This window comes from Durio zibethinus, chromosome 11, assembly GCF_047325235.1.
Source record: "Durio zibethinus cultivar Kanyao isolate XHJ-2024 chromosome 11, ASM4732523v1, whole genome shotgun sequence".
NCBI classification, from domain to species: domain Eukaryota; kingdom Viridiplantae; phylum Streptophyta; class Magnoliopsida; order Malvales; family Malvaceae; genus Durio; species Durio zibethinus.
Window position 1 is genome coordinate 18,928,980 of NC_143172.1, and position 23,439 is coordinate 18,952,418.

Consider the following 23,439-nt stretch of genomic DNA (forward strand, 5'->3'; position numbering starts at 1 on the left):
ATCAAATTATATATCAAAGGCATACCAGTGCATTGTGCCAATTTGGACGAAGAAGATGATGGCCACCTCTGGTATCATGATATTATGCAATATCTAAAGAACCAAGAGTACCCATATCTAACCACAAAAAATGATAAAAAAAAACTTAAAAAGATTGGCTATGAGATTATTTCTAGATAGGAAAATTCTATACAAATGAGGTAAAGACCATATGTTATTATAGTGTGTAGGTGCTTCTGAGGGTAAAAAGATCATTGAGGAAATCCATAATGGCATATGTGAAGCACATACAAATAGGCATATGATGGCAAAGCAGGTCATGCGTGCTAGATATTACTGATTGACAATGAAGAAAGATTGCATAGATTATGCTAAAAAATATCACAAATGTTAAATTTATGCTTATAAGATTTATGCTACAGCCAATGCTTTATATGTTATAGCTCTACCTTGGCCATTTTTTATGTGAAAAATGGATGTCATTGGCCCCATCACACCAAAGGTTTCAAATGGGAATAGTTTCAGTTTTGTAATGATTGATTACTTCACCAAATAGGTTGAGGCCATCTCTTTCACAACAGTGACTAGATTAACGATTTACAAATTCATCAAAAGAAAAATAATTTATATTTGACAATGTAAAGAATTTAAATAGCAAGATGATGCAAGAAGTATGTGCTCAGTTTAAGATCAAGCACTATAATTCAACTCCATACCGCCCAAAAAATGAGGCAGTAGAAGCTGTAAATAAAAACATTAAAAAAATTTTAGAGAAGATGATTGAAACATATAATGACTAGTATGATAAATTACCTTTTGCTCTACATACATATCAAACTTTCATACGTACCTCTATTGGGGTAACTCCCTTCTTCTTAGTTTACGATATAGAAGCTGTATTACCAGTAAAAACAAAAATCTTATCTCTAAGGGTTCTAAAAGAAATGAGATTAGAAGAAGCAAAATAAATCCAAGAATGCTATGAGCAATTAAACTTTATTGATGAAAAGAGATTAATAACACTTTGCCATGGTCAATTATACCAAAAAAGAATGATAATAGGTCATGACAAAAAGATTAGACCTCATCAGTTTTAAGAAGGAGAGTTGGTATTAAAAAAAAATTTTCCAAGTCAGCATGACACTAGAGAAAAATAGACCCCAAATTTGAAGGGACCATATGTCGTGAAAAGGACCTTTTCGGGGGAAGCTTTAATATTGGCAAAAATAGATGGAGATGAACTTTCTAGCCCTGTTACTTTGAATACAGTAAAGAAATACTTTGCTTGATTAAAAAAAGAGTTCAGTTGAAAACCTAAAATGGTGGCTTGAACTAGAAAAAGAAAAAGAGAAAAGTTCAAGTCAAAAACCCAAAAGGGCGGCTTGAATCCAAATAGAAAGGGTTTGAGTTGAAAACCTTGAAAGACAACACGAATAAAATATGGCATCACTTGAAAGGTATACTAAGGACAGTGAATTTCAAAGAACTTTGAGGTATTAGGGCATCATATCTTGATTGAGTCTTTGAAGGAGATCTAAAATTTGCTGTCATGATTATTTTGTCATTTGTTTTAGGGCATGGCTACCTTAAATAGCTACCTTTGTACACTTCCTTTTCAGATTTATACCATCATTTGTAAATTCTTACTTATCCCAATAAATGAAAGTCATCTTATCGTTCTCTCTTTGTTTTATACATTGCCAATATATTCGACTTTTCTCTTTATACCTTACCATGGATGGAAAAAATGCATGATTTGCATCCCACACTTTGAAACTGGATAATGATTAATAATTGAACAAAGTCATAAAAAGTTGTGTGTTACCTTGAAGAATTAAAGGAGATAAGAACAAATGATGAATGCCCCTATAAATAAAAAAAAAGAATTAATTTCCATGGCTTTTCTTGGGATTAAGATAAATGGTCAAACTGATTTTTGTGCCAAAGATATGCACTCAGATGATTTCTTCGTTGAAGATGTGCATGATTTCTTCGCTAAAGTGTGCAATAAAGATAAGTATTCAGACTAATAAAAGAGAGTTTTTTTGCCAAAAAGTGTACCAAGGTAAAAGGGTAGAAGCCTTAATACTATAATTAATGATTCATTTGCATCCTAAATAAGGCATGCATTTACTTTATTCACCTACGTGATCTTGGCTCAATTTAGATCATTTCTTATAATTCGTGGTTTCATCCCGATCTTTTATTTTCGACCTCCACTTGGTCCTAGTCGTTTTATTGTGACTTGTGATTTTGTCCCAATCACTTGATCTTAGCTTAGTCTAGATCATTCATGGTTTCATCCTTATCATTCATTTTCGACCTCGATTCGATCTTGGTCGCTTTATTTTGAATTGTGGTTTCATTTCGGTCACTTGGTCTTGGCTCAATCTAGATCATTTATGATGATTTATGATTTTATCTTGGTTATCTATTTTTGACCCTGACTCGATCTTGGTCCATTTATTTTGACTTATGGTTTCGTCCTCATCGTTTGGTCTTAGATCAGTCCAAATCATTTCTGATGATTTGTGGTTTCATCCCAATCATCTATTTTTGACATCGATTCGATCCTGGTCATTTTATTTTGACTCATGGTTTTAGCCCGATTACCTAATTTTGGTTCAGTCTATATTATTTTAATTCATGGTTGCGTCTTATTTATTTTCAGCCTCGACTCGATCGTCTTTCATCTTGACCTGTGGATTCATCTTAGTCGTTATATCTCGACTGAGTCCAAATCATTTTTCAGATTCATAAATCATTTTTTATTTGACTAGGATGGAATGGGTGCCTAGTTCTTTGCAGCATCCATGTATAGCAAAAATGCACAAAGAGAGACAGCTGTAGATACCCATTTATGTTCGAGCCCGTTTGAATCCATTTGTGTTCGAGCCCATTTAGGCCCATCTGTGTTGGGCTCGAACCCATTTACATTTGAAGCACGAGCCTGATTAGGCCCGCTTGTGTCCGGGATTGATTGGGCCAATTTTCTTTACATTTTATTTTTTTACTTTTCTTTTCTTTTTTGCATATATTATTGTTATTATTATTATTATTATTATTATTATTATTATTATTATTATTATTATTATTATTCCTTTCTTTCTTTTTTTGTTTGAATCTGTTGAGGGATGAAAAATCTAAATTTGACCAAGATCAAGGATTGTTAATGTAAAGTCAATCGATGGAATTAAGGGAATCAAATTAGAACCCATAATCACGCTCAGACAAAATCAATCTCAGGATTCAAGTTAGGATTGATTCTGTCTGTTTTCTAAAAATCTTCCTAAAATCACCTATAAATTGGATGAATTCTAACACAAGAACACATAAAAGAAATGGAGAGAAAATTATTGAAAAAAATATGATAAGTTTTAGCAGAAAGGATTTTGGCAGTTTAATTTTAGGGTTCTGGATTTTAATATGAAATTATAGGTTCAATTTTAGGTTTTTAGGTTAGAATTAGGATTCAAGGTGATCCGGGAGGTTCTGGGAGTGATTAAAGCCAAATTTAGAGAAATCTGAGAGAAATTAGTGGAGATCTGGGTTTTTTTTTGGGTTTGGGATGAATTTTTTAAGGAAAGATGAGTTTTTCAATTGAATTTTTTGACGAATGTTAAAGTTTTCAATGAGATTCCAACAAGATTTTCAAAATTCGATAGGTTTTCTAGAAATCGATGGGTTTTTCAATTTTCAGTTGAACTTTCTAACGTATTCTAAGGAGATTTTTAGAGAGAAAAAAGAGCATCTGAAAGTTAGTGAGAAATAGAAAATTAGGATTCTGAAGAAAAACGCTAAAGCCTAGCCTTTTATACTGACCCTGAATGATGTCATTTTGAAAAGCTTAGGATCCTCGTGAACTCGACTCAGTATTTGCACTCTGACTTGGTATCAACCCGACCTGATCGTAAATTTTTTCTTTTCATTTTATTTTATTTTATTTCTAACCTAATTTTTTATTATTTTACTATTTTCTAGTTTTTATATTAAAAAAACAAAAAAAAAGAGAATTATTTCTGCCACTTATATTTTTGAAAAAATATATTTAAAAAAAATCTTTTTTTAAAAAAAGAGAAATCTTTATAAATAATGTTTTCAAAATAATAAATAAATAAACAAAAAAAATTGAAAGGTTTTACTGTTCTAATAAAATCAATAAATTATTTGGTAAAATAAAAAAATGATAATGATCAAGACTTGGATAATTCGAAATCAAACCGATACCATATATTGGATGGACATTTTGGAGGTGCTACAATCTTTTTCATGCATAATTGACTTCCGAACCTAACCTCTATTTTGCATATAAGATTCAATTAGGTGACTAATCACACCTAGATAAAAAGATTGATGATGACTCCTTTCATCCAAGTCTAACGGTAGATCCACGAATCTATACATTATGACAAAATTGATTTATGAGATTATCTAATAATTTGGTAGAATTTAATAAAAATTTAAATTCATAAAAAATCCTTCAATAGTTTGGTAGGATTCATGAATTTATTTTAAAAATATTTTTTTGTTATTATTTTTAAATAAATAAATAAATAAAATTTATAAAGGCATTTTAAAAAAATAAATAATATAATTTTTAATTTAAGGTAATGAGAAAGATAATAATTAAAGATGAAAATAATAATAATAAGTAAAAATATAAAAATATAAAAATAAAATAGAAAAAGTAAAATAAAATAAAATCAAAACAGAAGTAAGATGAAAGAAAGAAAAAAAAGGAAAATTGTGATCAGGTCGGGCTTAAAGTGTGAATCTTCATACGGGTAATCAAGTTCACACAAAAACTTCAAACTTCAATTGGAGAGTTTTATTCTAAACCCAAAAAAATTCAAAAAAAATTTCAGACTCTTGAAAACCTAACAAAAATTCCATAATAAAAAACTAATAGAAAACCCCAACAAAAATCTTAGAAACTCAACAGAATATGAAATAAAACTCAAAATTAAAACCCAAATTCAATAAACATAAAAGCAAATCAAATTGAACTCCAAACAAAATAAAATCACATAACCCAAAGAAAAAAAATTTAGAATTTACTTGAATGATTCCTCTCCAAAATTTAAAAAAAAAAGAAAAAGACTAAGATCTTTGAAATTTTATTTTTTTCTCCCAATAGTGTGTGGTTTCTATTTATTTATAAGGATTGAATCCCTTTAATTTTAAAAAATAAATCAAATTGATTATGATTTTATTTCGATTTTATAATTTGTGATTTGATTTTAAGTGTTTTCTTTTATAAGATTTGCTGAATCAAACCAAAATCCCTTTTTTTTTATTTTTTTATTTTTTTACTTTTTTTCTAACTTTTGACTTTTTTTAAATAAATAAATCATATCAAATCAAATTAAAATTTTTTTTATTGAGTTCGAAGCTTCTCAATTGAATCCAATTTACGATCAAAGTTTGTTTTTAGTTTCAAAAAAATTTTAGATAATATGAGATGTTTATACAAGAAACATTTTTTTTTTATATGGCTAGCTATGCAAATAAACTCCATTATAAAACTTTAGTTGTAAGTTCTAAACGTACATATTTTTGGTATCTACAAAGATTTATGGAGGTTTAATTGAATAATGAGATATAACTTTTTCTTATTTTATAAACTCATATTTTTTCAAAAAATTAAAAGTAAGTTTTTTAAGAGAAAATCCTCTAACAATATAGTTTTTTTTTTATTGTAATACTCCACTAATAATATAGTTTATACACAATGAATTTAACTAAAAATAGTTTTTATTGTACAAAAAGTTTATAGTTTTACATAATAAAATTTAATTCTCCATTTGGGCAATAAAAACAACCGATAGTATTTAGATGGAATTACTAGTATATAAATTGAATAAAACATTCAAGTTACAACTAGCTTTTATATATAGCATGATTAAAATGTAGTAATAGCTTTAATACTAGTTAATAATAATTAAATATTTTTATAAAAATCTTAATTTAAAAATAAAAAAATTATTATAAATATTGAGATTTAAATTTTAGATAGATTATATATATTTAAAAAAAAATAAGAGCATGAATAATTTGAATTAAACTATGAGTAGAATATTTAACTTAAACATAAATATATTTTTTATTCAAAATATGATTCCAATTTATCTTCATTGAAATCCAAAATAACAGAGTTTACACAATTAAGATATAATGTAATTATAATAATTGTTCGATATAAAAAAAATCGAAGCGCGTGTATTACAGATATGTTAGAGACGCGTATGGTTTGAGCGTTGTGAGTTGTGGCCATTTGGCTACAAAATCCAAGTCTCTCTATCTCCTCCTTCACTCGTTTCCCGTACTCTTTCCTTTAGACTCATTCTATCACCCCCAAAAAGAAAAGTGCTTATATTCCCATTAACCATGCCTTCGAGTGGACTTATAGTTTACGGGCAATGAACATGGGCCTTTTCCGGCGACTCTTTGGCTCCAAAAAGGCCTCCCAACCCCGTCCCGATAAAGAAAGGGGGCGTTGGAGCTTTGCCAGATCTTCCAATCCCACGTCTTCAAGCTCCCATCTTGATGCTCTTTCTGGTCCATGCATTGACACATTGGATGCCAGCAAACACGCCATAGCAGTGGCAGCAGCCACTGCTGCTGTAGCTGAGGCTGCCCTTGCGGCAGCTCATGCGGCCGCTGAGGTCGTTAGGCTGACAAGTGGTGGTGGTGGGGGCAGCGCCGGAGGGAGCAACCGACGCCTTGCACAGGAGATGGCAGCTGTCAAGATACAGTCCGCTTTTCGAGGTTATCTGGTTAGTATTTACTTCTTAAAATTTTTTTATTCTTCCATGAATGCCCACTTCAGATTATGATGTGGGGGTTTTAGTCATTTAATGCTAATGAGACTTTCCATTTCTACGATTGTCAATGGTTTTTTTTTTTTTTTTAAACTTTTCTCCGCTTTCTTTCCGCTCATTAAATCACCAATGCAAGTGGGAAAGGACCACAAAGAAGAAATATTCTTCCATGGCTAAAAAGACTTAGTTAATTTTCCTTGTCTTATGAGTTTTATTCGGGGATTCAACTGGAAACAGAGCTGTGTTTGATATTCTTTTTAATTCCAAAAAGGCCAAGTAGTTCGAAAAGCTACTTTAAAAAAAAAAATTTTAATTTTTAGAGCTAACAGAAGCTAGAAGGTTGCATTGAGAGTGTGTTCGTTGGGAGACCCATGTGGGCAAAAGCATATGAGGTGATGCAGATTTTGTTTTGTTAAATCCAAACAAAGTGTTATTTTACTGCTTGTTTTTCAATAGTGGGATTGTTGAAAGCTTTAACTGGGAATGGTCCCTGAAGAAAAAGAAGAAAGATACACGAACAAAAACGAAGAGTGTTGGAAAGGTCCACTAAGGTGCGCCGACACTAAAAGGTGGTCATTTCGCCATCAGGCTTTCTTTCACAAGGGAACTGATTCCCTGTTATCCTCTACTCCTCTAACCATCTTTACTTCACTGTCTCATATATGAATTTTCTTTCTCTTTTTTAAAAATAAAATTTAAATTAAAAAGGCCATTTACTTCAAAATTCTCATGTCGTACGTGGAAGTTCCCACACACGTGTTCTACTTCATATTGAATGTCATTGACGTCATTAGTATTCTGAAAAAACCAAACCTCACGTGCCTTCCACGCGCGTGTATTCTAGTTTTGTGAGGTATTGCTGTATTGGTATGGGGAAGCTGAAGAAACCTGAACGGCCGGTCATCAGTGCCTCGAGGGCTTTAGTTTGTTCTTTCTCATGTGTACCCCAGAAGACATGCAATTATGCAAATTTTTATTTCAAATTTCAAAATAAAGAGAAAAAAGATGGACTTTCTTTTTCTCAAGGAAAAGAATGAGTCCGTGAAGTGATGGGATACAAGAACCGGTGGATTTGACCAGAGTAAGCTGTGTCATGTGCTTGTCTGACCAAAATCACATTCCTCTTTCTTCTTTGGGGGAATTACAAATCAATGTTAAAACACAAGCAGTTAAAAAGACTTATTTTTTTGAGTTCTGAAATACTACTTTTAGACAAAATTATTCTACCCAAACGTTGTTCTGTAGAAAATTTTTGTCAAAATTGGTTTCTTGCTTTTGGGGCATCTCTCACAAGTAACAAGCAAAATTTACCTCATTTCAGTGGGGCATTTAATTCTGCAAAAATTTCATGGTCCTGCCAAGCTGCTGGGCCTACATCATTGTTTCAGTAAGATGGTTAGATCACAGAATTCATATTCATGTTAATATTTTACCAGAATTGATATAATAATTGTTGCAACTGGGAAGTATCTTTTAACACCGATTAGTAATTTTCCAATGAAAGTTAATTGGTTCTTGCAAAAGTTGTTAAATTTTATACCTATAGTTTACTTTTGTCTCAAGTTCCAAGCTTTATTCTGTTTTGAACCATAAAGCAAACAGAACGGGCTAAAGTTTCTTTTGTATACGTCTCTTGCATTTGTAAGAAAAACAAAATTTATCCGTCCATTGAATGTGCCCGCCTTCCAGTGTTCTGTATTATTGGAGGATATTTTTATTTCTCAAAGGAGATGAGATGAGCACGCTAGCAATAATTAATGGACAAAGTTACTTGTGGGGATGGCTATTCATTAAACAATTAGGTTAAACTTTTGTAAAGCTGTGAAGTTATGGTTAAATTAATTGTAGCTTTTAATAGTATGATATCTAGGTGGGAGAGGTGGTTCTTTCTTTTCTGTAACTTCCCTCGTTCATTTGGCATGTATGGTAGATAATGATTTCATCCATGGGCCTCTTGCTTTTTGAATTCAATTGTCCATCTGGTGCATATCATTTTTTAATCACTGGGCTAATGATTCATTAGACTTTAACCTCTGAAAGGACAAAAGATATGCTAGTCTGGCCTTTTTCTTTTTTCTTTTGTTTTTCTTATGCAAAGATGTTGCAAGGGTTATCATTCAGTCAATTGGGTTGTTATTGAATGGTTTTGGTTAGTCTCCAATGGAAATGATGCTTGATTCTTTGACTTCTACTGGCACGGTGCTTGATCCAGGCACGGAGGGCATTGAGGGCATTGAAAGCGTTGGTGAAGCTTCAAGCACTAGTGAGAGGCCACATTGTGAGAAAGCAAACAGCAGACATGCTCAGACGCATGCAAACATTGGTCAGACTACAAGCTCGAGCCCGTGCTAGTCGTGCTTATGCGACAAAATCTTTGGATTCAGCCGGGAAGATGTCCCATTCACGCAATGCTGTAAGCAGACCTCTACTCTTGTCGACATTTAGAGAAAGTTTTAATTTCTCCATTTATTTATAAACATGATTTAGAAAGTTTGTTTTATGCTGCCTTGAGCTCACATGACTCCTAATGCACTAACGGATTGAAATACTGAGGGACCACTTGCTTTACCTAAACTTAAAGTTCTGGTATCTTTGTGGAGGATTTTGTTTTTTACTTTAGTGCATTGATAGGGCACTGTTTAAAAGACAAAGTGTAATAGCCATATAGGGGAACTCTCCTTGTCTGCTTAATATACCAATCAATTATTTTTGCTTCCAAATTGATTTGTCTATAAAGAAAATTTGAGTACTTTTATGCACATGATATGTCATTGACCTAAAGCCTGAGTTCGAGCTGAGGGTTCAATTCAAGCCTCTCTTAGGCTCTTAAACTTCAAGAACCTTAAGTGGAGTTCGTTGGTATTGATCTATAACCATGATCTGAAGATCAATTGTGGCCAAATGGACTATAGTTCTGGTCTAGGCAAAATTAACTCTGCTGGGACAAATCTATAATTTGACTAGAAAGAAAAGTTACCAAACTTTGGTGCACGTTTTAGTTCTGTATAACATTTGGTTGGGAGGAATAGTAGATATATGAGAACTTATTGAGAATAGCTTTTCTGTATTTACACTGCTCATTTCCTTCTTTTTCCTACATGTACTTGCAGGTCCTTGCAAGTTCTATAAAAGATGAATGCCAACTTCGTGCTTATAGCACTAAATTTGATGGGCCCTCAATCCTAAAGGTATCATTTAATTGGCTTCGGCGATGCAGATTCCTGTCTTAATATGGACCTATTTAGTTCTAGTAAAACTTATGCTCAAATCAATAAATGGTTTTCTTTTTGCTTGTTCCAGATGAAACCATTCTGCACATTCTTTTCAAGTAGGAAACAATTTCATTCATGAACTTCTTGATGTTAGGATATAATTAGTTTAAACATGAGTTTATAAGTCATAGTTAGTGTTCACAAATCTGTTGAGCACTCAACCTTATTCCGTAACAAATTTAAATGCACTGGGTATAAAATTGGATCTTCGAATCAGTCTTGAGTTTTGCTTCTTTTCTTGCAGAGATGTGGTTCAAATTCAAACCTGAGGGACATCATTAATCTAGAGAAAGCACAAATGGGTTCGAATTGGTTGGACCATTGGATGGAGGAAAGTTTAAGGAATCACCAGAGAGATGCTCCGCTTAGACATAGGCATGTTGATGATGAGAATAGTGACAAAATCCTTGAAGTAGATACTTGGAAACCTCGTTTGAACTCCCAACAAAGTAACAGGAACTTTAGGGCATCTCAGCATGGTTCAGCTTTGGATTATAACCAGACCTTTATGGCATACGATTCCCCAAGAAAATTATCTGGAAAAGCTTCAAATTCCCTAGCAAATCTCGCTTCAGCAGAAGTTTTATCATTAAGCTCTCTGAAATATCCGGGAGGGAAGGATGAAGCGGTTTTAAGGACTGCTGACAACAGCCCACAACCGCTTTCTGCATCATCGAGACCTGGAAGTAGTGCTAGGAGAAGTCCTTTCACACCCACAAGGAGTGAGTGCTCATGGGGCTATTTAAGTGGATATTATGGTCACCCAAATTACATGGCTAACACAGAATCATCCCGGGCTAAGTATCGGTCCCAAAGTGCTCCGAGGCAGAGGCTGGAGTTTGACAAATATGGTTCAACCAGAAGAACTTTTCAGGGGTTGTGGGATGCAGGGAGAAATTCAGAAAGAGATTTTGCTCAACATGTTGACTTTAGTTACAGGACTCATCCAGCATCTGATCGCTTGAATAGGCTTAGTAGTGCCAACCCAAGGGAATGATCCCCCCACCCCTCTTCCTATTTTCATTTCCTGGTGTGTGACAGCCGTGCTAGGGTTGTAATTAATTTGCCTTGATGTCACAAACTTTGATCCTGCACGATCAAATTTAACATTATCGATATTGAAAATGGACACGGCTTCTAAAAAAAATTAGTAGTATGACTGTCGTTTGCTCCAAAATGTTTAGATTTTTTGTTTACAGTCACTTGGTGTGTGTCACATGATGTGCTCTGTTGATAGATCGTTAATTTTTAATTTTTAATAATTTGTAGCATGAAAATTAAAGAAAAAAAAAGTTGCAGGAACTGGGATTAGATATTCAGATCTTCGGTTTTCAGTCCATAAGTTACATTGTATTTGTGTAACATGGTTATGAGCCAGCTTTGCTCTAGCTGGCTTGTCTTTTAACTGTTTTAGGACACTTTCAACGTTCAACTCGAAATTATTTTGAAAATAATAACAAAAGAAAACAAAAAAATTTCAGTTCGAGTTATGCCTATTTCCCACTGTACATTCACGGAGGTTAAAATCCCCCCATATACTTTCTCCCAATGGCCTCGTTTCATTGTTTGTCTTTGTCTTATCAACTGTTTGTCTGAATTGGCAACATAACATGATGATGTTGATTGTCAAAATTCTTTTATTATCCATAACAAAACAAACAAAACCTTGGATTCCCATAACTGACAATCACACAGTGAATCATATGTACTATCATGAGAGATTTTGTAAAACCAGTTGCGGATGACAGAGTGAAAATTTTTGAATGATGACATGAAATCGATTTCGAGATCCATGCAGATAGAGCTATTGGACAAAGATCAGCTCAACTCACCCACAACTTGAATGTGATATCATGGCCTGATTGTCCTCGGATGTTTTCTTTCTTCTTGTTCATGATTTGCTTTTATATCCAATTTTTTGCCCCTCGCTACTAACAAGTGCGCGTAAAAATGGTTGTTCATGACATTAACGGTTATAGCACATGAATTAGATGTGAAGTAACTGCAAGTTATTTTTGGTGCCACTTTTGAGGAGCATGACACAGCCAGCTTAGTCTTCTTATAGAATCATTGCGGTCTTTGATTGTAGGTTGTCACCCACAATTAGTGAGGGTGAAAACTGAAAAGGACAGCTGAATCACTGTTAATTGGCTATTTAACTTCTTCAAATCAAGGATAAAAAACGAACAATGACATAAACATCCTTCTCTCTGTAGCTAAAGACCGCTTCTTATTTGATCTTCCATACTTCTCTACACAGTGCCACATTGCAAGTTTGCAACCCGCCGTGTAATTCCCATTCATGGAATGCTGCATATATAACAACTAATCAAGTCAAATAGCAGTGTAATTGAACACCAAAAAAAAAAAGAAAAAGGCATGCTCACCAAGCAGTGACTCAAACCATAAGATAAATAAACAGCATTTATCAAGCCTATAATTTGAAGGGAGAGACTGAAGGATGTACAAGTTGCAATCACTGGTAGGATCAATGGTGAAGCCCAGTGCGACTCCACAAAAACCTGGCAAAGTAGCAATAGCGGAGGAATTAGGATTGTAATTGGTAATGAGCCCCATTAAGCACCCACAAACTGATCTCCTATTATCGGCGGAGTCACCCATCAAGTTCAAGTTCGCCACAGCATCACAACATGGTGAACCCGGGTAGGGGTCGGGTGAACCATACGAAATGAAGGTGGAGCAGGCTGAGAGTAGCCCTGTCACAGTGGAGCAGTCCACGGCTGCAGCTATTGAGGTGGCCCATGATAGTAACATCAAACCTATCAATATTCGGTGAACCCCTATTTCATGCATTGGTATGAAGTTTTATCAATTTGGACCTTATCCGTCTAGCCCACAAGATGATGAGTTAGGCTTCTGAAAAACCATGTAAAATTTATAGAGTTTATTTAAGTTGGTATGCAATGAAAAACGTGTGAGGTTCATGAAGGTTGAATGAGTATCTGCACAAAGTAAGCCTGCGATTGACCATATTGGCCGGTAGGTCTCTTGCATCGAATGATTTGGCCCAAGATTCGCCTGCCCCACCTAAAGTTAAGGTGGAGGACTGCGCTATTCCAGAACTCTAGAAAGTCCGCTGTAGTAATCTAGTGAATTCTTTTTAAAAGATCTTAGATTAGACGAGGGACCCCTAGAAAACGATGGTGTCGTGGTGTAGTTGGTTATCACGTCAGTCTAACACACTGAAGGTCTCCGGTTCGAGTCCGGGCGACGCCATATATTTTGATCAACTTCTTGTTTCTTATTTTTCCCCTCTGATGTTAGAGACAGTAAGTAAACTTGAATGGCCCCTCACAGACGGGACGATAATGGGGACAAAACAGCTGCATGGTCTGGTAGAGTGTTGTCATCAGGGTTTAAATCCTATAGCTTCAAATATAAATAAAAAAAAAGGGACAAAATATGAGTGGCCCATATTTTTTCCTTTTCCTGCTTGCATGAACAGAATCAACCAGTTTTATGCAGACAATTTTCGTTGTGTAGATTCCGGTTGTCTCTTTACCATGTAACATTTTTGGCATATTATACTGGTAAGGGGATTTTTTTGTTATGTTTCTCTACTTTTCTTTTCCTAAGAAAACACAGCACTCACACTCCCAAGCTATAACTATATATTTACAAATTGCATGTGAAATAAAATAAAATAAAATAAATCTCCAAACACGGTACTCGATCGATCGACTAGTCACACTCCAAGAGCTGATCAGTTAGCCATTGGCAACAAACGCTGGAATCTCACTCCTTATGGAACTCATTCACTCATGAGAAAAGGAATGTTAAAATCATGAAATAAGCCACCGCCTAGCTACTTGCATGGTCACTTGCACGTTGTCAAAACCATCAATTACTACATGCTGAAGTTCATGAATTGCTACAACATCTGAACGTAAAACCTATCATGTATACAAAACTCCCAGTTTACCTATTTTCTCGCTCTTTGCTTGCCTTCGTGCGCGTTAACATCAAAGTAGTTAAATAAAAATAAGTATCAAAACCAGGCTGGCCTACATGGTTAGAAGAACAATCCACTCGTAGCTAGCTAGCTAGCTAGAAAATTGTCAAATCTAGAATCAGTAAAGAAATTGAGGAGCCAGCCTTCGAGGGCAATTCCCAACGGCAGAAGCAAAGAGTAGAAAATGAAAGCATTTTTCTTTACGTAAATTATGTTTCACATTATTATAACTTGTAGCTTGCCCACGCTTTGCTACGGGATTTATTTACTTTATTTTATTTTTTTAATATAAGTTTAACCTATAAATTGTGAGAAAAATTAAAATTTTCATATATGAGATCTCATTCTCAATATAAATTCAAAGGCAAATATGATGATAAAAACACTCAAAAAAATATTAAAATGATTAAATTTCAAAGATAAATAAAATAGCATATCTAAAAAAATAGAATTATACTATTCATTGTCACTCTCAATAGCACAACCATTGCTCCTTACATATAAGCTCTATCTAACCTACAATATACATATGTAAAGTTAGATAAAAACCATATAAATGTCAATTTGAATCACTTGATAAATCCAAAGATCAATCATAAAAATTTTGAATTGGACTTCAAATAGAAAAAGTAAAATTAATATCATCTCATATATAAATACTAACTCATTTGTGAATTAAAATGATTAATACCAACTCATACTTCAACACCATTCAAATTTAAATCTTATACCAAGTCGACATTTTAAACACCGAACACAGTCCCGTTAAAATAACAAATCTAATAATAATTCAAGAAATTCTAGTATCTCACCTTTCTTTTAAAAAAAATAGAGTTGTTGCTGTATTATACTGCAGTGTTGTTAGCATATGTTAATATTAGTATTCATACATGTTTTGATAAACAAAATGCACATGCAGTAGTACTTGCACAATATTACACATGCAAATCAATGTTTAGAAACTTCACTTATAATCAAAAATTAAAAAGCAACTTGATTACAATTGAGAGATTAAGCAAAGCACATAGAGTTGTATGTTTTGATACTTCATGTAGGTATCAACATTTGAATCAAGGACGATGCCTACTTCATTTTCTCTTTTGATAACCTCTATCATTATATCTTTACAAGAATAAATGGAATTTATATCACTACAAAAAAATTTTCATATATTGATGCTTGGCTATACTGATGGTTAAATTACGTCAGTAAAAGAAATTTTTATTGATGATTTTTTTAATATTGTCAGAATATACCATACCTTTACCAACACTTCATATAACCATCGATATAGATAAACTTTTTTTTATGGTACATAATTATCCATCTGTATAAGTATGCTATATATTGACACTTATCTATATTGATGGTCAAATTATGTAAATAAAAAGTATCTATACTAACAGATTTTTGTTACCATCAGCAAAAACAGTACCTATACCAACACTTTGTAAATTGGTCAATTTAGGTAAACTTTTTTTTACGGTATATAAATATCCATTAGAATCTATATGTTATATACTGATGGTTATAATAACCGTTAGTATAAGCTCAAAAAAATATTTATTCCTAATTTCTTTTTTAAAAATATTAATTCATATTATTTCCCTCTAATAAAAATTTTCAAAAACTATAATTTGATAAAAGCTCTAATTATTAATAAATAAAATTTGTAACTTAATTAATTTTAAATGATAATAAGTTTTAAATAAAATTTGTAAGTATTATATTAATTAATAAATTTATAATTCAATATTAGAGTAAAATTTTTTTAAATTTAAATATTATATTAATTTGGTTTCAATTAATATTTCAGTTTTAATATGGTTTCATAAAATTTTAAAATCATTTAGATCGAAAGTCAAATTATAAATAATTTACATATATAGTAGTATTTATATTCATATAAATATTTTTCTATGTTATTTGTAAAAGTTTCTTTTATAAAATAATATTTATCGTTCATTGTATTAATAGTTTGGGATTTTAAAGTTTAAAAAAAGGGGAATGAATTTTAAAAATGATCACAAGGTGTTTTACCAAAAAAAAAGCCTTCAATTTTTTGAAAAAGAATATTTAAGGTATTTTCTGAGAAAAAATGCATTGAATATTCAAAAAAAAATGTTGGGATTATTGAAGGTATTTTTGATAGAAATCACCTTAAATAATTCATTCTAAATGAATAATTCATAGATTATTAAAGACATTTTTAGCTAAAAATGCCTTAAATAATTCACGAAAACGCCTTGAATAATTCATGAATTATTCAAGTCATTTTTAACCAAAAACACCTTCAATAACCCCATATAATAATTTATAAGGGATTATTCAACTCATTTTCTGACTAAAAACGCCTTCAATAATCTCTTCATAAAAATTGAAGGGGATTATTCAATGCATTTTTTGCCATAAACACCTTGACTCACCCTATTCGATTTTTTTCCAAAGGATTATTCAAGGTGTTTTCTCACAAAAACATGGGTTTATTTATTTTAGATTCGTACTTGTGTGAATCAAATACATATATGTGATACTACAAATTATATTTTAAAATTTATATTACAAAAACATAGGTTTATTTATTTCAGATTCGTACTTGTGTGAATCAAATACATATATGTGATACTACAAATTACATTTTGAAATTTACATTACGAACATTGTAGTATTTCAATAAATTCACCATACATATGAATTTATAACTAATAACGTTACCATATAAATATACTTTTTTCAAATAATCGTACTCAATATATATGTATTCATATAAGCTGTCAATTGATATAAAATAAATATATACTAATAATATTAAACCAATACCCCAATCTAAAAACTTAAATTATCCATTCAACATGGCATGTTAAAAACATTATAAAAAATATCATAATGTATAAATCTGTGGACCTATCGCTAGACTTAGAATGAAAGGAGTCGCCACCAATCTTGTTAGTTAGATGTGATTGACCACCTGATTAGTGCTGATCTGCAAGACAAAGGTTAGGTTCAAAAGTCAATTGTGCATGAGAAAGATTATAGTACCCCCAAAACGCCCATCTAGGGGATGGCACCAGTTTGATTTCAAATTATTCAAGCCTTATTTTTTATAATTTATCGGATAATGAAGTATGTTCTTTTTGTGTTTTTTTGTTTATTTTTTTTTAAAGTCTCATTCTTCTTAAAAAATAACAGAACAATTTTTTTTAAAAAATAATAATGTGGATAAAATAAAATAAAATAAAATAAAAATGGAAAAAGGAAAATCTAAGATCAGGTTAGGCCAGGACATGGGTCAGCAAGCGGGTCTTCGGGTCGACGCACAGATCCTGATTTGCCAAAATAGTGTCATTTTGGGACGGTATAAAAGGCACCTTTCAGCGTTTTTCCTCAAAACTCCAGAGCTTTTCTATATCTACCCCAAAAATCCTTTGACCTCTTTCTAGAATACCCGTTAAAAAGTTCAACCAAAAACTAGAAATCCCACCAGTTTCTGAAAACTTTGTCAAAAAATTTAACCAAAAATTAAAAAACTCACCAGTTTCTAGAAAACCTACCGGATTCTATAAATTTCATTGGAATCTTGTCAGAAAGTTCAACCTTCGTCAAAAAATTCAATGTTCTTCAAAAACTTGAAAAAACCTAGAAAAATCTAAAAAAATCCAAAAAAAATATCAGATAGTCCTAGCCCTTCCTAAACCTCTTACAACCTCAAATTCACCTTCAAAAACCCAAAATCACACTCAAAACTACAAATTAAACCCAAAATCCCTATCTTTGAATCTCAAAAACCCCTATTGCCAAAATTTTCCTAGAGCTTCCTTAATAATTTCCCTTGTATTTTCTCTTTGTTTCTATGTGTCTTCCAATGTCAGAATCAGTCCAATTTATAGGCGTCATAGGAGCAATTTAGGAAACGGATAGAATCAATCCCAGGCTTGATTCCTGGGATTGCATTTTGTCCAGATGAGATTTTAGGTGTAAAATTTCAACACCCTCATGCTATATACGATTTGGCATTGAAAGTTTGACTAGCAAGATTCTGACTCTGATTTTATCATGTGTGAAAAAAGGAAAGAAAGAAAAAAAAGAAGAAAAAAAGAAAAAAAATAACAATAACAATAATAATGATAATAATATAATATAATATAATATAATAGAACAGAAAGAAAGAAAGTCAAAAAAGAAAATAGTGATAATAATAATAATAATAATAATAATAATAATAATAATAGTAACATCTAATCAGAAAGAACGGGTCAAAACGAAAATGGACCTAGTTAGGTTCGGACCAGAATGGGCCCAATTGAGCCCGAACAAAAATAGGTGTCTATAGCTGCCCCTATTTACACATCTTTGTTAGACAAAAATTTTGCAAAGACCTAGACACCTACCCTGATCACAAGTTTAAAAAAAATGATCTGAACTAAGTTAAAGTCAGACGGTCGGGATTAAACCACGAGCCAAGACAAAGCGACTAGGATCGAGTCTAGGTCGAAAATAAACGACCGAGATGGAACCATGAATCATTAGAGATGATTTGGACTGAGTTAAGATCAAGTGATCGGGACAAAACTACAAGTCAAAACAAAATGACTAGGATCGAGTCAAGGTCGAGAATAAATGATCGAGACGAAACCACGGATCATAAGAAATGATCTGGATTGAGCCAAGATCGAGTGACTGGGACAAAATCATAAATCGAAATAAAGCGACCAGGACTGAGTTAAGGTCAAAAATAAATAATCAAGATGAAACCACGAATCATAAGAAATGATCTGGATTGAGCCACGATCAAGTGATCGGTACAAAACTATAAGTTAAAATAAAATGACCAAAATCGAGTCAAGGTTGAGAATAAAAGATCGACATAAAATCACGAATCATAAAAAATGATCTGGATTGAGCCAAGATCGAGTGCTGGGATAAAACCACAAGTCAAAATAAATCAATCAGGATCGAGTCAAGGTAAAAAATAAATGATCGGGATGAAACCACAGATCATAAGAAATGATCTAGATTGAGCCAAGATCAAGTGACCGAGATAAAACCACAAGTCAAAATAAAACGACCAAGATCGAGTCAAGGTCGAGAATAAATGATTGGGATGAAACTACGAAGCATAAGAAATTATCTAGATTGAGCCAAGATCAAGTGAGTGAAATAATACAAATGTATGCCTTATCTAGGATGCAAATGAATCATTGATCGTGGTACTAAAGCTTTCGTATTCTCGTTTTTGTACTCTTTGAGTAGAGAAACCATTGGATATTATCTTGCATGTTCATTTTCACTATGCATTTTAATGAAAAAAATTCCCTTTCACATTTGATAAAGAAGTTAATTTTCATCATCTCGGAGGTGCATTTTTGGCAAAGAAACCATCCTTCATCGGCTTGAAGACATGCAAAGAAACCATTTTTCATCAACCTGGAGGCATGCAAAGAAATCATTTTTCATCGACTTGAGGGCATGTTTTTAGCAAAGGAACCTTTTCATCCACTTGTCTGTTGAAGAAAGCCACGGAAGTTAATTTTTATCCCTTTTTTTTTTGTTCATATTTTACCTTTATCTCCTTCAATCCTTCATAATAACACACTTCTTATGATGTTGTTCAATTATTAATCATTATCCAATTTCAAAGCATGAGGATGCAAGTTATGCATTTTTTCCATTTATGGCAAGACATAAAGAAAAAAGATAACATATAAGATTTAAAGAATGAAAAGATGGCTTTTATTTATTTGGATAATCAATTGCAAATGATGGTGGAAAGAAAAAGAATGCACAAAAATAGCTATTTTGGGGTAGCAGTGCCTTAGGATAAATGATTAGATAACCATTACAACAAATCTCAAATCTTCTTCAAAAACTCAATTAAAACCTGATGTCCCAACACTTCAAAGCTCTTCAGAATTTATTGTCCTTGATATACCAATTCTAGTTGCCTTTCAGAGTTCTACCCTTTTTAAGTCATCTTTTTTTTTTTTTTTTGTGGTTCAAACCACTCTTTTGAGTTTTTGATTTAACCTTTCTTTTTTTTTTTTTTTGAAATTAAGCGAAGTAATTCTTTATTGCGTTAGAATTAATAAGACTAGGAAATTCATCTCCATCCATTTGTGAAAATATCAAAGCTTCTTTGAAAAAAGCTCTTTTTACCACATAAGGCTTCTCCTAATTTAGAGTCCATTTTTCTCTATCATCATGCTGACTTGAAAGAATCATTTTCAACACCAATTCTCTTTCTCAAAATTATCGAAGTTTGACCTTTTTATCATGAGTTCTCACTATTTTTCTTTGATATAATTGGCCATGGTACAATGCTGTCAATCTCTTCTCATCGATAAAGTTCAGTTGCTTATATCACTCTTAAATCAATTCAGCTTTTTCTAATCTCACTTCTCTTAAGACCTTTAGAGATGGGATTTTTACTTCTATTGACAATATAGCTTCCATTTTGTAAACTAAAGAGAAGAGAGTTACCCCAGTAGATGTGCGTACAGAAGTTCGATACGCATGTAAAGTAAAAGGTAATTTTTTGTGCCAATTCTTGTACGTTTCAGTCATCTTCTTTAGAATCTTTTTAATATTCTTATTTGCAGCTTTCACTATCTCATTCATTTTTTAGCGATATGGGGTTGAATTATAGTGCTTAATTTTGAACTGAACACATACTTCCTGTATCATCTTGCTATTCAGATTTTTTACATTATCAGATATAATTTTAAAAGCCCATATCTATAAATTATTTTTCTTTTGATAAATTTACAGATCACTAATCTAGTCACTACTGTGAAGAAGACAGCCTCTACCAATTTGGTGAAGTAGTCAATCATCACAAAAATAAATCTATTCCCATTTGAAGCCTTTGGTGTGATAGAGCCAATGACATCCATGCCCCATATAGAAAATGGCCAAGGTGGTGCTATAACATACAAATCACTGGGTGAAACATGAATCTTGTCAGCATAAATATGGCATTTTTTAGCATAATCAATGCAATATTTTTCCATTGTTAACCAGTAATATCTAGCTTGCATGACCTATCTCGCCATCATATCATATGTCAATTTGTATATGCCCCACATACACTATTGTGCACCTTTTCAACAATTTTTTTAGCTTCAGATGCACTTACACAACATAGTAATATTGGTCATTGCCTTTTTTGTACAAAATTTCTCCATCTAGAAAGAATCTCATGGCCAATTTTCATAAAACTCTCTTATCATTTTCTATTGCTTGATTTGGATATTACTAATTTTTTAAATACTACATGATATCATAATACCAAGGGCAACTATCCTCATCTTCTTCCAAGTTGACATAATGAACTAACGTATCTTTGATATCCAACTTGATAGGTTAGATTTCAACGGTATCATCAATACGTACCATGACGACCAAGGTAGCTAAGGCATCTATAATCTGATTTTTTTCCTGAGGTAAGTGTTCAAATCAAATTGTTTTAAACTAATTGCACAGCTCTAAAATGTATTTTTGATAAGGGATGAGTTTTGAATCCTTTGTCTCCCATTCACCTTTCAATTGATAAATGACTAGAGCTGAGTCTCCAAATACCTTTAATACTTCAATCTTACTGTCTAAAGTTGCATGCAACCCCATGACACAAGCTTCATACTCAGTGACATTATTGGTGCAGTTAAAATTTAATCTTGCTGTAACAGGATAATAGTGCTCCATTAGAGATATCAAAACTACTCCAATCCATGCCCTATGGCATTAGCGGCCCCATTGAAATATATTCACCATGATTTTTCATCATCATCATCTTCTTTCGATTCTAAGATGGCCATTAATTCTTCATCTAGGAAATTAAACTTCATGGGCTCATAATCTTTAGCAGCCTATTTGTCAAGAACTCAGTAATGACACTTCCTTTGATTATTTTTTTACTTACATATGCTATGTTGTATTAAAAAAACAACACTTACCATCTTGTGATTCTTCCTGATAGTAAAGGCTTCTCGAAGATATATTTGATGAGATTCAATTTAGCTATGAGCAAAGTGGTATGGTACAGCATGTACTGCTTGAGCCTTTTAGTCGTCCAAGCTAAAAGCACTACACATTTTTTCTAGTGATGAATACTTGGACTCATACTCTGTGAATTTTTTGCTCAAATAATAAATAGCTTTTTTTTATTGGATTCATCTTGTTGGTCCAGCACACATCCTATTGAGCCCTCTTATACCACTAGGTATAGAATTAGTGGTTTTTCTAGGATAGAGGGTGCTAATATTGGAAGGTTTGATAAGTATCACTTGATATTATCGAAAGCTTCTTGACATTGTTCATTCTATTTCCCAGAATTATTTTTTCAAAAGAGTTTGAAAATAGGGTCACATTTAAGAGTGAGTTGAGAAATGAACCAAGAAATATAATTCAATCTGCCTAAGAAACCATGAATTTTTTTTTCTGTACTTGGTGGAGATAGATTTTGAATGACTCAAATTTTATCTGAATCTACTTCTATCCCTCTTTCGTTGACTATAAATCTCAACAACTTTTTTGATCTAGCTTCGAATGTACATTTAGTTGGATTCAGCTTGAATTAAAACCTCTTCAACCTTTCAAATAACTTTTTGAGGTTGACCACATGATTTTTTTTTCAAGACTGGTAATCATGTCATCCAAATACACCTTAATCTCCTTATGCATCATATCATAAAAAAGTGTTACCATAACCTTTTGATAAGTTGTCTCAGCATTTTTTAATCCAAAGAGCATAATTTTGTAATAAAAGGTTCCTCACATGGTGATGAAAGTGGTTTTTTTATGTCATCTAGGGCCATTTTTATTTGATTATAGTTAGAAAATCCATCCATAAAAGAGAATACTAAGTGTCAAACTGTATTATCCACCAATGTATCGATGTGAGATAGAGAAAAATTATCCTTAAGCTCACTTTGTTTAAATCTATATAGTCTACACATATTCGTACCTTACCATCTTTTTTGAGAATAGGTACTATATTAGCCACCTATTTAGGATACTTGGTCACTTGCAAAAAGCCTGCATTAAATTACTTTTTAACTTCTTCTTTGATTTTCAACAGCATTTCCAGTTTCATTCTTCTTAACTTTTGCTACTCTAGTTTATATTTTGGTGTTAGTGGTAACTTATGCTCTACTATTTCAGTATTGAGTCTTGTATATCTTAGTAAGATTAAACAAAGACATCCACAAATTCTCGAAGCAGATTCGCTAGCCATTGTTGGCCCACAACTGAAAGCGAAGTGCCAATCTTAACTTTTTTCTTCTCTCCAAGATCACCTAAATTGATCAATTCGACCACTTCTTGTGAGGCTCAATGGATTTATCTTCTTATTAAATTAGTCTCATTAAATCCAGAGACA

At 32.5% G+C, this 23,439-nt stretch overlaps 1 protein-coding gene and 1 non-coding gene across 2 annotated transcripts; both read left to right on the forward strand.

The window, feature by feature from the left end:
- The first annotated feature begins 6,252 nt into the window (after positions 1 to 6,252).
- On the forward strand, positions 6,253 to 11,355 carry LOC111291321 (protein IQ-DOMAIN 23-like). The gene is made up of 4 exons (XM_022882991.2): positions 6,253 to 6,776; positions 9,034 to 9,234; positions 9,932 to 10,009; positions 10,338 to 11,355. The coding sequence occupies exons 1-4, from the start codon at positions 6,420 to 6,422 to the stop codon at positions 11,088 to 11,090; spliced, it is 1,389 nt and encodes a 462-aa protein (XP_022738726.1). The 5' UTR covers positions 6,253 to 6,419; the 3' UTR covers positions 11,091 to 11,355.
- A 1,901-nt stretch (positions 11,356 to 13,256) lies between these two features.
- On the forward strand, positions 13,257 to 13,330 carry TRNAV-AAC (transfer RNA valine (anticodon AAC)). The gene has a single exon. It is a non-coding gene; the product is annotated as a tRNA-Val (tRNA).
- Positions 13,331 to 23,439: the final 10,109 nt, after the last annotated feature.

Coding starts and splice junctions, on each gene's coding strand:
- LOC111291321 (XM_022882991.2), top strand. CDS start 6,420: ATGAACATGGGCCTTTTCCGGCGACTCTTTGGCTCCAAAAAGGCCTCC. Junction 6,777..9,033: donor CCGCTTTTCGAGGTTATCTG/GTTAGTATTTAC, acceptor TGCTTGATCCAG/GCACGGAGGGCATTGAGGGC. Junction 10,010..10,337: donor ATGGGCCCTCAATCCTAAAG/GTATCATTTAAT, acceptor CTTTTCTTGCAG/AGATGTGGTTCAAATTCAAA.